Source organism: Oryx dammah, unplaced genomic scaffold (genome assembly GCF_014754425.2).
Source record: "Oryx dammah isolate SB20612 unplaced genomic scaffold, SCBI_Odam_1.1 HiC_scaffold_24, whole genome shotgun sequence".
Taxonomy (NCBI): domain Eukaryota; kingdom Metazoa; phylum Chordata; class Mammalia; order Artiodactyla; family Bovidae; genus Oryx; species Oryx dammah.
This window is the reverse complement of record NW_024070208.1, coordinates 577,970-593,907: the sequence shown is the minus strand read 5'-3', so window position 1 is coordinate 593,907 and position 15,938 is coordinate 577,970. Positions and strand designations below refer to the sequence as shown.

Here is a 15,938-nt window from a genome sequence, read left to right as displayed (position 1 = left end):
CAAACTGTTTCCTTCCTTGTAGCTGAAATTGATTTGTTGCTTTAAGTTTCCCAATCCAAATTAATGAACAATTTTCTCTGTAAGAAATGGATTTGGCAATGCAAAGATCAGAGCAATCTTCTTCATTAAATTGGGCAAAGAAGACTCACTGGTCCTCAAACTGTTAAACGGATATTAGGGCTTTTAATGAATGGAACATTTATTTTTGTGCCAGCTCAACTAGCAACATTGACATGATTAGCATACATTTTGGCAACCATTCTAGCACAAGGTGTTAGTAAAAAGAGACTTTTATCTTTGAGCTTAATTTACTTTAACTTCTCTTGTTATAAATGTTTTTAGTGTGAATGAGATGTTTTTGTAAAGGAAATCCTGGCACAAGGAGTTATCGAAATATGTCCTTTTATGAATGTTAAAGGCATTTTTTAATGCTAGAGATGAATTCCATATCCTCAAACACATGAACCTCTTCAAATTCAGAAGTGAATAAAGTATTTTGTTATTTATACTGATAATTCAATCATTGCAATTGTGGAGGACTTTTTTTTTTTCTTTTAATGGTGCTACTTGTTTCACATGTAGTTCCTTCATATAAAAAAGAGAAATAGATATAAAAATAACTGGTGTAGAATGGTTTCCTCCATTGTCCTATATTAATTACAAATGAAGTTTGGAGGGCTATATCAATTATGAATGAAAAGTTTGGGGAGGTAAATGATCTTAGTTTCTTAGCTCAGGTGGCTCTCAAACAAAAGGAATTTCGAATAAAAGTATATTTCCCTTTTGTAGCAAGCAGTACTGTTTCATATCTTATTATCTCATTTATTTAATTGTCAAATTGAAAATAAGAAAATGAGTTAATACATATTCAAAAGATCTTAAGTTTTTGTATTCAATTATTTTTTGCAACGTGTTTTTATTTTAAATTTGAAGTTTATAACAGAGTCAATAGAGGGTTTGCAATTAAAATGAGTGTTTATAATTATTTCTAAGTCATAGTAAATAAATATGCATGCACACATGCATGGCTATAAATTTTCATATGAACTATCAAGTACATAACCATAGTCTTTGTCTATGATATACACACACACACACACAAACACACACACATATATATGTCTATAATTACACATATGTTTAATAATTTACCCAATGTTTATTTAAGTAATAAATTAGTATAATGTAAACTTTAGCATAACATAATATTTACAATTTACTCACATTGATCTTTAAAAGCAGATGAATGCCATTAACGGGCACTTCAGTAAAACAACAAACCCATGTTCAAATATAAAACAGTAAAAATGAGAAAATTATGAAAATATATACCTTTAATTTGCAGACATATAAACACTTTTGGTACAGTACAAACACATGATGCCAAAAAGTAGAATGATCCAGTTTAAGCTAACAAATTCATTGTTTACACAGATAATTTTGCTATAGCTCTCATATAAAATAAAATTTCCAGCTTACACAATGAAGTGAGGGTGATCAATCACTGATAAACCAGCTTGCCTCACTGCAAAGCATTCAGTAAAAGCTAAATTATCAAAGAGGTCTGCTGCTGGGCTTACAAATAAACTCTTGGAACTAATCCAAAGCCAAAGAAAGGAAGCCAGAAATGGTAGCCAACAAACCTAAACAACAAGAAAATAATAAGTATAACTCTCATAGAAAAGGTCCTGCTAAAACAACAGATAGTGTCCACCAGCTTCTAGAATAGTTTTAATAAGATTTCTTTTTTTTTTTTATGTAACACATGAATTTAAGTATATAAGATCTAATACAAAGCCCAAATATAAAGTACTACTGATGAGTTGTGAAAGCATCAAAATGTCATAAACACCTATTAAGCAACAAACTAAGGATTGAAACATATCTTTGCTTCTGGTTGATTTTCTTGGACATAACTTCTAGTTACATTTTCTTTAAGAAAGAATTTCCTGTGTTAACAGTAAATGCAGTAGTAAAGCAAATAGAAAGCCACAAGAGTACACAGAAAGTGAATTATTCTTCAGCACATCAGATCTTTAACACATGGCAAAATATTTATCCTTGCTAAAAAAGAACTGTGCTTCTTCACAGATGCCTTCTTTTTCAAATTAAAGATACCTTCTCTTTCAAATTATACATGATGCATTTGTGAGGTAATAAACATTCTGTTTACAAATGCATTTATTTTATTTTTAATCATATATTTAAGTAGAATGAAATCCCATTTAATCTCATCTTTGTTTAATGTTAAAAACAATATATTTAAAATAGACTCTTTCATTAATTTCACGTACAACTGTCATGTACAATACCTTAAAACAGTTCCCTGCAAAGGAGTAGTCGAAGCCCTCTTGTGGTTAAAGGACTTCTTAGACAAAAAAGGCAATGTACATTTTTTTACCTTACTCCTAGGTTTTAACAATCATCTGCTTGGTGTATGAAAGCTGCTAATCATGTCCAAGATTTTCCAAATAACAGCTCCATAACTGTTAGTACCAATTTCATTTAAAAATTTCTGTACACATATTATAACTTCTGATTTTGAATTTAAAAACCTGTAAACAGCTATTTACAAATATAGTACAAGTTATAAATTAGATGTCCTTTATTCGAACTGCCGTCCACATTCTTGTTTTGGTGGTGAGAAATCCCCGAAATCAGTTGAAATATCTCTACTATTCCACAGCAAAAAAAAAAAAAAAAAAAAAAATCAAATATTAGATATATCTATTGGTTTCCTCTCTTTCATATGCAAGTCAATTTTTCCTTTTAATGGAGTTTGTACTTCCAAATTGTCATCCTCCCTATGGTGTTTCTTTTCTCTCCTTAAACAGATATATATGCCCATCCCTGTTAAGAATGTGATAGAACTCAAGCTTATTACAGATAGAGCTACTAATGTGGGCATACAGGACACGGATTCACCTTTCCTTTGAGTTGGTTCTATTGAAATCTGTGGTTCTTTCTCTTCTATGCTAATTTCTGGTTCCTTTCTTAAAAGATTCTCAATGTAGCTCTCATTACTGACAGTGTCATTGACAAATAGATTCACCATGACTGTGGAATGGAGAGGTTCTGGATAACCATGATCACTCACTTTCACCAATAAACGATGGAGCCCATAATCTGTCTGCAGCAATGCCTCCTCCAAAGTAATGTTGCCAGTTTTAGGGTCAATTCTAAAGGATTCAGGCCTAGGCCCTCTTCTCCCTATGATGCTATAGGCTATGACAGCATTCATGCCTGTGTCTTTGTCAACTGCATAGACCTCTGTAACTAGTGAGCCAGGGAGAGTAGAAGGCAACACCAACAAGTAAGACATGTTAGACTGAGGAAATAAAACGAGAGGTGGGTTGTCGTTAATATCTAGAAGGAGAATTGTGATTTTTGCAGTAGAGGAGAGGGGAGGCATACCCCCATCGACGGCTTCAACCCACAAAGTGTAGGAGCTTTGCTGCTCTCTGTCCAAAGAGACTTTAGCTCTCAGCAGGCCCTTTCCAGTGTCTATGACAAAAATATCACTCTGGTTTACCACGGAGAGAGCAACCCATCCGTTTTGCCCAGTATCGGCATCTGTGACACTAATTACTCCAATTTCACCATATCCTGGAAAATTTTCTGGCACAAAGAAGCTGAAGTCCTTGTTGATGAACCTAGGGCTGTTGTCATTTTTATCCAACACTGTGATAATAACAGTAGCTACTGATTCTTGGGGTGGCTTCCCCGAGTCAATAGCTCTGACTGTGTACCTATACGTTTCTTTCTCCTCTCGATCCAGCTGAGTAGAAACTGTCAGAATTCCTGTGACACTGTCTAAGGAAAAATATGATGGAGCATCAGGTCCCAGAAAATATGAAACTTGGCCCCTCTCTCCACTGTCAGCATCTGTAGCATCTAGCTTAGTCAAAAAGGCATTGGGTGCATTATTTTCTTCAATGGTTAGTTCTACCAAGGGTTGAAGGAAAACAGGAGCATTATCATTGTCATCTAAAAGTTGCACTTTAATAATTTTTTTAACTTGAAATCCCTCAGAGTTCCAAGCTACTATGGCTATTTCATAGAATTGCTGTAGCTCATAATCCATAGGTTTTGTCGTTTCTAGAAGATACTCATTACTATATGGTTTGTAGGGCAATAACCTAAATGGTCCTTCACCTTCCAGGTAGCAGTTTACCTTGTATTTACCTTCTGGATCTCTTATGGTAAAGAATGCAATTGGAGTGTTAATAGGTTCCAATTCTTTCAGGTAAATAATACCATCTATCTCATTCGCTATATAACGAGGGACGATTTCAGGTGGCCTGAAAATGACTTTGATAATAGTCACCAGGGCAGTGATCACAGCAGGGATGCAGCCTGGTCCATTAGCAAGGATGGTGAGCTTGTGTGTTTGCAGAACACTTCCTCCGATCTTACTGAAAAGTTTAATGACCCCGGTGTTTTCATTCAAATGGAATAAATCCTTGGATGCTTGTGGAACCTTCTGACTGTAAGAGTAGGTGATCTGAGCATTGTTTCCCAAGTCTCTGTCCACAGCCTGAACAGCTGCAATTGGTGTGCCCACAGTAGCATTCCCATACACGGTGATGTTGATTTGTGAGTCTGTGAAAAGTGGGCAATTGTCATTAATGTCACTTATGCCAATGGTAAGGGTGGCACTGCCTATCAGTGGTGGAGACCCACCATCCTCAGCTATGATGATGCTCACATACTGGTCCTGGGTCTCTCTGTCCAACAGTCCCATGACAATCAGGTAGGGGGTGCGCTCCCCATTCTCATTCTCCTCCACGTCCAGGGTGAACATATGATGGTAGTCCAGCAAGCGGTAGGTCTGAACACCATTAGTGCCCATATCTGGGTCCACGGCAGGATGCTCTATGGCCAGCCGGGTGTTTACAGGTGCATTTTCTGGGACCCAAACTGATATTTGGGAAATAGGAAACCGCGGGGCATTGTCATTGATGTCCCGGATAGCGATTTTTACCTTCACGAACCTAAAGTATTCCTGAGGCAGGACTAGGACATCCAGAAGCAAAAGACAAGAGTCAGCCGAAGGCGAAGAGGAGATGGAAACGCTGCCCCGCCAGGCAGTCCCTCTGCCTCCTTCAAGACACAAGGCCTCCCGGTCGATCTCCTGGGCAGAAGTGTGTAGCTCCCCTGAGCGGTTGTCTAGGGTCACGTACTGGCCACTCAGTCCCTGGGAGGCCAGGCTGAAGGAGAGAGGAGGGTTCCTCTCGGCGACGCTGTGCTGAGGCGACTGAGACTGCAGGTCCTGCCCCCCGGCGCTGGGCAGCAGCCGCAGGTCCTCCGCCAGGCTGCCGATGAGCACCCCCGCCGGTAGCCCCTCGTTCAGGCTGTACAGAATCTCCGTGGCCCGGCTGTAACTCGCCAGACAGTTGAACGGTCTCACGAAGAGGAAAAACAGAAGCAGATGCTGAATGGAGCGGAGGGGGTGGGGGGGGCGGCGGAGGGGGGCGGGGGGGGGGGAGAGAAGACTTGTTACAAACACGCAGAATCACAAAACCTGGAGTAAGAACGCGTGCCCAGGGCTCCTTCCGGCTCCATCCCCACTCTCAAAGGCAAAGGCTCCAGTCAAAACAGGGTTAAGAGGAAACTTGCTGCAAGGGAGAGATCTGCGCGGCAACGCTGTCTCCAAAACTTATTTTCTGTTTACTTTCTGCACCGCACCCCCACCCCGGCTCTCGCCCGGTTCCCCATCACCCTCACTAAGTAAACGTTCAGAATCCCAAACTATCACGCACCCCGGGAAATATGGTGGAGGGATTGCACCGCGCGGCAGGGTAGGTCACAGGGAGAGAGGGGGCTGGTAGTGGAGAGGACCGAGAAGGGGGTTCTTTATTTTTTCCCACTGAAATATTTCTACAGCTAAGTTCCCAGGAACGCGAAATGTCTTGCATTGCTTGCTATTAGACCGATAACAACAACAAGAACAACAACAATAAAAACATAGAAACTCTAGCCCCTCGGGCTCCCTACTCCACTAAATAAACGCTTTAGGTCTGAAGAATTGATCTTCCTTTTAACACGTACCTAAAATCAAATCGAAAAGATCTGGATTTCCACCCTATGATAAGCTCTCACTAATCCCCCTCCCAAGGGAAAGAGTAGCAAACGCGGAAAATGAAACGCAAAAACAATTCGTCAGTTGCAGTAGACAGTCAAAGCCAGATGCCGGCCGCAGAAATCCCTCTATCTTAAAGCCATATGAGCACACCCTAACCCCTTTCACCTCGTCTCCTTCCATTCGTGCTTCAGAAACTTCTCATTATCCAAGGACTTGCCTATTCCTTGCTAAAATGAAGAGACATTATCCCAAACTCCCTTTTTCTCCCCTCAACCTTCCCGTGAAGTTTGGAATAAGGTAAAAAGGTTTGAAAAACATGAAGGAATAGGAACCCCACCACGGTGCTGCACCCTGTCAGGGCCGCGGGACTCCTGGACCTCAACCCTTACCGGCAGGTTTCGGTGGCTGGCGCTGCTGCTAGGACGACTGAGACTCCCCATATCCGGGCGCGGGCGCCAGGTCGCCCGACTCCAGCTCACTACTCCGGCCCGCAAGCCGCACGCATCCCCGCCGCCTCGCATTCCCCGGGAGGCTGCGGGCTGCGCGGCGGCGCAGGAGGGCGGCAGAGGACACTCCCTCTCTGGGCATGCAAATCGCGGGGGAACTTCAGCCAATAATCCCCGGCTTGTCAATCAAGGACAGCAGCTCCTGGAGGCCAGAAAGGCGTGCGGACGCTGGGGCACGGTCGTGATTTCCTGCTCCGGACGTGGGCACGTCCAGACCCGGCCTGAGGCGCCGGAGTTCGGACTTGCCTCGGAAGACCGCGGCTAGGCTCCACCTGGTCCGGCTCCAGGCGCGTGTCCCCGGCCTCTCTCCTCGCAGCACCAGTCAGGACCCGAGTCCACAGGTTGAAATAAATAAATAACTCTGCATTTATATCCGAATAGAGCATAGCGAGTAAATAAGTATGCATTCACATCCGAATGGAGAATAAGTATGCACTCATATCCGAATGGAGAATAAGTATGCATTCACATCCGAATGGAGAATAAATATGCATTTATATCCGAACAGCAAGTACGCGCTACAAGGCAACCATAGGCGCGATCCCCGAATGCCAGCTTTGCCACCAGTTCATCGGAGACTTGGATTCAGCAATGTTTGCAAGGAGGAAGAAACCCCACTTTCTCTGCGGAGGGAAGGGATTTCAAGCTCTTTGTAAGGCGGTCTCAAGCTAAGAAGCAAATGTGGGAACTCGGTGAACATTTCAATATGCTTTAATTTTGAAGCTTCACTGTTGGTGGCTGTTGGTGGTGGCAGTTTCCATGTCGTAGGCGCAAGCGTCCCTGGGTGTCTCTGCCTTGTGGTCTTTAAGAGTCTCGGCTTCTGGCTAAGGTAAAGAGCCAAAGGGGGGGTGGAAGCTATTGCTTGGTAGCATAGTGGTTCTACCTGCAAGCAATTTTACCATATTTCTCTAAGGAAAAGAGGTGGATTTTTTTTTTTTTTTTTTTTTTGCAGAGCACTTACTGAAGCCTGGGGCTCAGTTGGTAAAGAATCTGCCTGCAATGCTGGAGATCTGGGTTCGATTCCTATGTTGGGAAGATCCCCTAGAGGAGGAAATGGCAACCCACTCAAGTATACTTGCCTGGAGGAACTTGTCAGGCTATAGTCTATAGGATCGTCTCAAGAGTTGGACACGACTATCTTTCTTCCTTTTCTTTACTGAAGCCTAGGCTTTTTAGACATAAAGGCTACTTTCCAGGTTATTACTTTTTATTTTTATTTTTTTATTGAAATGCTTACTGAGAAAGGAATACTGGAGGAGTGTGGTGCAAAATGCTTGGATAGCCCCTCTGACTCTGGCACTAAATATACATATGACAAAATTCTAATTTATACAATCAGGGCTGGTGAGAAACCACAGTGTATTAAGTCTGTGAAACACTCTTTGATCTGCAGGGTGCCTAATGGGAAAGACCATTGGCCTTTCCCAGAGTAGACATTTCACTTCATCACTAGGTTTTCATATATCTCGTGTACTGTCTTAAACATAAAGCCCTCCTGCTGAGTAACTCACTGAGCCTGGAATAGAAAAGTCTTTCTCTTAGTTTGGAGAAAGATCTGACTTCCTATGTTTTCCATAAGATCCACTTTAATTTTTTTCTTCTTCTACTGTATGCTGAATAGAATATAAATTGCTTAGCAGAGCTAATTGTTTTGCTTCTAACAGTTCCTATTTTCTCCTCATCCCTACTAATCCTAGAGATACAAAAGTCCTAAATATTGATGCCACACTACATCAGAAAACCTGGTGTGTGTAACAGCTTGTTATTGAGTTAATGTGGCTATACATGGAGTTCGCAAACAAAACTTTTTATAATACAAATCTGACTTATAAAATTAGCTCCTTTAAGCTCTTTGAAGTAAAATTGTAATGCTGATGAAGTGGTAAACGCACATGAACATGTACAGGTAGGTGCAAGGCCATCACACAGCTGGTAAACAAAACAGTCAGGAAAGTATGCTTTGCCACTCCTTGCTTCTTCAGCTGCTTGTTCTGCCCTACAGCTGAACTTTTACCACATGATTGGTAAATAATTACTTTGGAATCTGAAGTTGAAACATATCCAACTTCAAAAATCAGTAGAAAATTGCTTCTAAAATGTGTTTAATTTATGTCATCACACAATGCTCACACCTTCTGGAAGTTTGAGGCACATGACCAGAATTAGGCAATCCATCCATAGTCAGGATACATACAGCTTAGACACACAATCTGAATTAATTCTACATCTGTACAGATGGCAACAGTGGTAGACTATATTTCCTTACAGGTCATCCCCTCCCCAACAGGTTAAGACCTTCTATTTTGGTGAAAATGTGGAATTTGTTTTCCTTAGTTTATTCTTTGTCTAGAAGGACACTACAATCAACAATAATTTTCTCTAGTGTTTCTGTAAAGCATGACCATATAAATTATAAGTCAAAACACAGAAATTAAACATTCTGGAGATAATGTTTGGGACAGTAATAACCACCTTTGCTTTAAGTTGTTGTGGTTATTGCAAAGTTTCTTCATGGAAGTTTGTCATCAAGGCCAGCACAATTTGGGGTAGCATCTTGCATGACACATTCCAAACTGTTAACTGAGCTACTTATTATCTTTCCTCTGAAGATCTAAGTAGAGATTTCATGCACATTTAAACTGTAAATGAGCTTAGAAATAAAAAGAAAAGACTAAACTCCTTTTTTTTTCCTTCTCTTGTATCTTCTTAACTTGGCACTGTAAAAGTGTCCCCAGACTCCTGTTCCTTATGAGCCAGCTCTGTGACCTGCCATCTGGTGTCACATATTTCTTTCTAAGGATGACTTAGAGAGCTCCTATGCTATTAACCCCTTGAAAATAATACTTATGGACTTCTCAGATGTCTCATTTTCTCTGGGCCTGCTTCCCAGGTGTTCTGTAAAAATCAATCTAGAAGAATAGCTAGATTATAAGCCTCCCAAGCTTATTTTTTCTATAGACAAAGAAAACAACTTGATGAAATAGGTGGCACTGAGCTGAACCACGGGATTTGGATACCTTCTCTCGGTTGTTATGAAGTTATTGTGTGACTTTAGGCAAGCCATCAGATCTCTCTGCTTCAATTTCATATAAAAATATCCATACACACTACATACACATATATGAGGGAAATAGCTTACCAGATATAAGTCTTTGATAGAAATTACATAATGATACATAGGTTAGTTTAATCTTTATTTTATTACAGCATAATGCAGAAAGTTAATAATAATTTTCATTCATTACAAGCATTCTCACCTTGAGGTTTCATCTCTTTATTTGCTGTGACCTTGCAAGTGTCTATCAAACTTTGTACATTTAGCAAACATACCCTAAAACTTCTAAAATTGTGAAGTGTTATGTTTTCCAGGTAGTTTTTGTTTGTATTTTTCAGTTAACTCTGATAATATCATTTAAAGTATTTAAATGACAGTATGTTATCCATAACCTTTCATGTGATTAATGCACATACAGACAGTTAAACTTATTTTGAAGCACATTCTGGTTATTCAAGATTATAAATAAATACAAATTAAGCATATGACCTTATTTGAAGACTATGCAAATAAAGACTACATTGAGGTACCAACTCACACTATTCAGGATGGTCATTATTAATAAATGTACAGATAAGAAATAATATGCATGAAGAAAATGGAATTCACCTCCACTGTGGTGAGAATACAAATTAGTACAATTACTGTGAAGAACTATATGGAGGTTTCAAAAAACTAAAAAGAGAGTTGCTATATGATCCAGCAATTCCACTTTTGGGCATATATCCAGACAAACTATGATTTGAAAAGACATAAGCACCCTTATACTTATAGCAGCACTGTTCACAGAAGTGAAGACGAGGAAACAACCTAAATATCTATTGACAGATGACTGAATAAAAAAGATGCAGAATATTACTAAGCTGCAAAAAGTAAGAAATTATGTCCTTTGCAGCTACATGGATGGACCTAAAGATTATCATGCTAAGTGAAGTAAGTCAGAAAGACAGATACCAAATGATATCACTTATATGTGGAATCTAAAATGCAACAGAAATGAACTTGCTTACCAAACAGAAACAGACTCACAGACACAGAGAAGAGTCTTGGGCTTGCCAAGGAGTAGGGAGTTCTGGGAAGCATTGGATTGGGAGTTCGGGACTAGCAGATGCAAACTATTATGTAGAGAATGGACAAACAACAAGGTCTTATTGTATAGGACAGGGAATTATATCCAATATTCTGTAACAAATCAATATGAAAAGAATATGAAAAGAATATATATATGTGTGTGTGTATAACTGAATCACTTATACCAGAAACTAATACAACATTGTAAATCAACTATACTTCAATTAAAAAGAAAAAAAAGATTATTTTATTTTTTGCTTGTTAATATATGATTTTAGCAGTCACTTTAGATGTCTTAAAATATGTTGTATATATGTATAATGTTGATGTAGATATGTAATAAATGTGAATATTACAGTATATATGGGACATTTAATGACATGTAAACATATTATATAATCATTGTAAATATATGGTAAAGAATCTCCCTGCAATACAGAAGACCAGGGTTCAATCTCCAGGTCAGGAAGATCTCTTAGAGAAGGGCATGCTCACCCACTCCAGCATTCTTGCCTGGTGGCTCAATAGTAAAGCATCTGCCTGCTAATGCAGGAGACATTGGTTCAATCCCTGGAGCTGAGTCAACAAGCATTTATCACTCATCAACAATGAGAAAAAAAAAAATATTGTTGGCATAGATTTTCTATTCGAGAACTTTTTGAAGTAAAAACCTCTTTTTTTTTTTCATTTCAGTTATTTATTTATACATCTGCAGTTATTTGCAAAACATTTACTACATGTTATTCAAGATCATGGGAATGTATCGTTAGCCAAAGTACCTATTTTTAAAGAGCTTATAACACTCTCATGTGTACATCAGTTCATTCAGTTCAGTTCAGTCGCTCAGTCGTGTCCAACTCTGTGCGACCGTATGAAGCACAGCACACCAGGCCTCCCTGTCCATTACCAACTCCCGGAGTTCACCCAGACTCACGTCCATCGAGTCAGTGATTCCATCTGACCATCTCATCCTCTGTCGTCCCCTTCTCCTCCTGCCCCCAATTCCTCCCAGCATCAGAATCTTTTCCAATGAGTCAACTCTTCCCATGAGGTGGCCAAAGTACTGGAGTTTCAGCTTTAGCATCATTCCTTCCAAAGAAATCCCAGGGCTGATCTCCTTTAGAATGGACTGGTTGGATCTCCTTGCAGTCCAAGGGACTCTCAAGAGTCTTCTCCTATGACACTACTTCTTTTTCAAGTTTCTTCAAGGCTGAATAACACAATGTATGTAATTGTTCTCTTCTGAGTTATGCAAAATATTAGAAAATTAAATTAATGGTTGTATCAACTATGTAGATAGCATATTTGAAAGCAGAGACATTACTTTGCCAACTAAGGTCCGTCTAGTCAAGGCTATGGTTTTTCCTGTGGTCATGTAAAAACCTCTTTAGTCAAATATTGTTTCCTAAACACATACATGTGCTTTCCAGGTGGTGCTGTGGTAAAGAATCTACCAGCCAATTGAGGAGATGCAAGAGATATAGGTTCAGTCCCTGGGTTGGGAAGATCCCTGGAGTTGGAAATGGCAACCCACTCCAGTATTCTTGGCTGGAAAAATTCCACGGACAGAGGAGCCTGGTGGGCTGCAGCCTGGCATGTGGTTTCAAAGTGTCAGACACGACTGAGCACGCACGCACGCATACGTGCGCGCGCGCGCGCGCGCACACACACACACACACACACACACACACACACACACACACACACACAAGACCTTCTCAGTGTTTAGCTAGCTTAGATCTTCTCACAACTTGTAAACAACATGTATTATGATTTTTTTTAACTGATGTATATGTGTATACTTGAAAGCATGTGTATGCTTGAGAGGCTCTGAATAACTTTACGAATCTCCTAGTTAGCCCTCATTTTACATATTAGTTGAGAGCAAGAAAGATGGTCCCTAGCTAATGAGAATCCACAAAACACTATTTCTTAAAATAGTAGTAGATTTTGGCCTCAGGATTATCTCCCCAATATTAGAGTATAGCTTAGTAAAAGAGCTTTATTTTTTTTTTTTACTATTATTTCCCAAACCCTACTATTAAACATTGCCATAAGTAATGGTTACTTTGTTTTATATATATTTTTTTAATTTTACAAATTTACAAACGTTTTAAAGAAACAATAATGGCTTCTCTTGTAGCTCAGTCAGTAAAGAATCTGCCTTCAGTTCAGGAGACCCAGGTTCGATTCCTAGGTTGGGAAGATCCCCTGAAGAAGGAAATGGCAACCCATATCCAGTATTCTTGCTTGGAGGATTCTATGGACAGAGAAGCCCAGTGGGCTACAGTCCGTAAAGCCACAAGAGTCAAACATGGACTTACTGACTAAATGATCATCATCACTAATTTCAGTAAATTATTGTTCAAGTAAAGCAAACTTTGAAAAAATCCTATTGTGTTTTTCCCTACACAACTAAGAAATTAATTGTAAGGCTAATAGAAAGTAAACACATTGGTTCTTTGGCTTAGAAAACTGAATAGTTAAGAAATAAGTGTGTATTTATCTTGCATTATTTGTATGAAAAGGGCACACATAAGCTAACTTACTGTAATACAAAATTGTATTCTAAAACATTTACCACTGTACTGTGCAAATTATAAATGTGACTTTTGTTAAGCATTGGTCTATTCTGAATAGTACTTTCATTTTTGTTTTAGAAAACTTTGTATAAATAGATTTCACATATCTCCTCTTTTTCCCTGTTTTCCAAGAGGAAGGAATGTAGTATAATTGAACTGTCTTTTTATTACCAGAACTCCATTAGGAGCACTTTAAAAGGGATAAGTATAGCTGGATGAAGTCATCGGAAATCTCCAGGCCTAATTTTAGATCACATTTTCAACTTTCTCTCCTTATCCTTAAAATAAATTTCAAAGTCATTTTTGATTCATTTAAATTTCACATTCTTCCTTCTTGCTTCTGGTAGAGGTGATAATGAGCAGTGAAATCATCAAAAGAAAGGTAGCAGGATTGAGGAGAAGACTAAATGAAGGGCATGGAAAATCCACAAAGTGGATCAGCAATTGCTGAATAATGAACTGTTAACCAAATGAAGTTTATTGATGATGTATGTGTATCATCTAGCCTTGTTCCCTAGAGTCAGCCCCTGGGAGAATTGAAAGAAGGGAAAAGTATGGGCTTCACCAAGAATGAAGCAATTTTAAACCCTATAAATTAGCATAGAAATTCGGTTAAGGACAAAACAAATCTATTGAAGGAGAGAAATCATTTGAAATTTCATTTTAGGACACTGATCCTATGTCCTATATCCTTCAGGTACCTTTTCTTCACTCTCACAGATTGAAGTGTTACATTGGGAAAAGCTTAATCAAAACTTGTCCTCCTGTAATATTTTATACAGATTGATGGATCTTTTGCCTGGCTTTAGAAAAATCTCTTTTTTATCTGAGTCTTTTGAATTTAAGGTGGGATTGCTAACAATTGCATGACTGTTCTGATCTTGGCATACACGGAATTAATGCTGTAGGATTAATCAAAGTCTCTGTAAATGATGTAAAAAGTCAACATGTTCATAGTAGTATCCCTACGACCACTAGCTTCCTCCTGGGTATCTTTGTAGGAAGAAGGTACAGTTGCTGACTTCAGTTTCATTTACTGCTGACAGGTACTAATCATTGAGCACCTACGTTTTGCAGGTGCACGGTGAACAGTATCTCTAATCTTCACAAGAAAACTGAAAGTTAATAATCCCATTTTTAAAAGAAGAAATCTGAAATTCTCAGAGGGTAGTAGGTTGCTTGAGGTCATATAACCAGGAATTAGGCCAAGTTGAAATTAAATAAGGAAAATTTAGTACTTTATTTTAATTTCATAAATCTTTCTACATATTGATGTTCATCTAATATTCACTAAGGTAAGCACATATGTTGTGTGTTGAATATATGAGTGTTATCAACAATGGGCAGAATCTGACAGTAACAAAATCACTCCCAAAATACAAAACTTGTGAAAAACTGCATAATTATGAACTTCAATAAAAATATATATAAATACAATTTATGAAATAACAAATATATTTTTTTTATTTCCTTATTTAGACTATCAAGAAAAGAAACATTTTGTAAATAAACTTTCATTAATGGTTTGGAATTATATGACAGCAAAACATTTATTTAGTGAAAGTAGTGTGCTTCTTGAGGAAAAAAAATATATTATAAACATCTTAAAGGCCCACAAATTCTTAATCATAAATAATATTTAAACCTGATCAAGTTAGTATCAACTTTATATAGAATCAATAATAATAGTTATATTTTTTTGTGGATTGCTCCTCTTTATGGATAAATAATTTATTCATTAACTAGATTAAAGTAGAACGTCACTAACAGTAACTGGCTTTTAGTGACAAAATTGCATTACCAACTTTATTTTAAATATTTACATGATCTTTTAGAATTTAAAATAACTAGAAATGCAAATAAGTTAAAATGACTGGAATAATATTTTTATTACCCATAATTTAGAATTTGAGCAATTTAACCCTTATATAGACAGAATAAGAAAGAATGCTAGAAACTGAGAAATTCACTTGAGAAGCACTTTTTATTATACTCAGTTGCTTCAGTCGTGTCCAACTCTTTGTGACCCCATGGACTGTAGCCCACCAGGCTCCTCTATCCATGGGGTTCTGCAGGCAAGAATACTGGAGTGGGTTGCCATTTCCTTCTCCAGGGGAACTTCCCCGCCCAGGGATCAAACCCACGCCTCCTGCATCCCATGCACTGGCAAGCAGATTCTTTATCACTGCGCCACCTGGGAAGTTTCTAAATAAAAGGATTAAGAATTCTCTAAATGCATCATAAGCTGATATATATTTTCTGTAAAAGCAATTTTCCTCATTCTAAATTTGCACATATATGATATGCTTTATTGGTGGGAAAAAAGCATTAAACAGAGTTAGTGCTACTTCCATATTCCAAAACCTTGTTTTCAAAAGCCTTGAGTCTACCAAAGTCCTGCTAGAGCTTGTTAAACTATTTAATAATGATTGTAAAAGACATTTTACATACAACATCCACTAGTCACAAAGCTTAGAAATCTTAGGTACCCTTGATCCCTGTGAGTGTGCATATTTTAGTATTTCTGTGGGATTTCTGGATCAAGATTGATTCCAGATGCCATCTCCACATATTTATGTAATAACTAAAGGAAGCTCTTGTAGACTAGATATAGATCCTTTGAACAACATCAATGCCAA

At 38.5% G+C, this 15,938-nt stretch overlaps 1 protein-coding gene across 1 annotated transcript; it reads right to left on the bottom strand.

The window, feature by feature from the left end:
- Positions 1-1,139: 1,139 nt before the first annotated feature.
- Positions 1,140-6,622, bottom strand: PCDH20 (protocadherin 20). The gene is made up of 2 exons (XM_040267148.1): positions 6,475-6,622; positions 1,140-5,434 (listed from the first exon to the last, which is right to left on the bottom strand). The coding sequence occupies exons 1-2, from the start codon at positions 6,604-6,606 to the stop codon at positions 2,711-2,713; spliced, it is 2,856 nt and encodes a 951-aa protein (XP_040123082.1). The 5' UTR covers positions 6,607-6,622; the 3' UTR covers positions 1,140-2,710.
- Positions 6,623-15,938: the final 9,316 nt, after the last annotated feature.